Source organism: Plasmopara halstedii (assembly GCF_900000015.1).
Source record: "Plasmopara halstedii genome assembly, contig: Scaffold_1343, whole genome shotgun sequence".
Lineage (NCBI taxonomy): Eukaryota > Oomycota > Peronosporomycetes > Peronosporales > Peronosporaceae > Plasmopara > Plasmopara halstedii.
In genome coordinates this window covers 74,996-75,526 of record NW_020188258.1, presented here as the reverse complement: position 1 = coordinate 75,526, position 531 = coordinate 74,996, and the positions used below count along the sequence as shown (strand labels likewise).

General features: G+C 42.6%; 1 protein-coding gene across 1 annotated transcript; it reads right to left on the bottom strand.

The window, feature by feature from the left end:
- On the bottom strand, positions 1 to 367 carry PHALS_15397 (uncharacterized protein; the record flags this gene model as incomplete). Its single annotated transcript, XM_024730820.1, has 1 exon — positions 1 to 367. A coding segment is annotated over one exon (367 nt), but the record flags the coding sequence as incomplete, so codon positions are not given.
- Between the last annotated feature and the right edge of the window lie 164 nt (positions 368 to 531).

Here is a 531-nt window from a genome sequence, read left to right as displayed (position 1 = left end):
CCTCGGCGTAGCGCCCACGAAAACACAATTCCTTCATTAAAGTAGGAGCCAAAAATTGCGGAACCCATTCCCACTTTTTATTTTCGGCCAAAATCGTCACCGCTAATGTTTGCTTTGATGATTCTTTACTTTTATGTATTGCAGTCTGTTTATTGTTATCAACGGCATTCATTTCTCTTGCATCATCTTTTACATTATCACCGTTCACATCATCATTCGCTTCTTGATCATTCATATCAACCAAATTGCTGCTTGCGGCTGAAACATTTCGATGTTTTTTGTAAACACGAAGAAACACTTCTAACGGAGCATTTGAAAAGAAGAATTGACGTAGGAAATACTGCCACCACACCTTACCCCGAGCCATATTAGCGTGTGGTCTAAGTGCGTCAAACACAGCGTCAGCCGCGAGGGAGTTGCTTTGAAGCTGTTGGAATCCCCAACGAGCAAGAGGTGTGAGTTTATGCACGTGACAAAGTTCAAAGAGAGTTTTTTGTGGCAGCGGCTGCACTTTTTTGGACGAAAGCACTT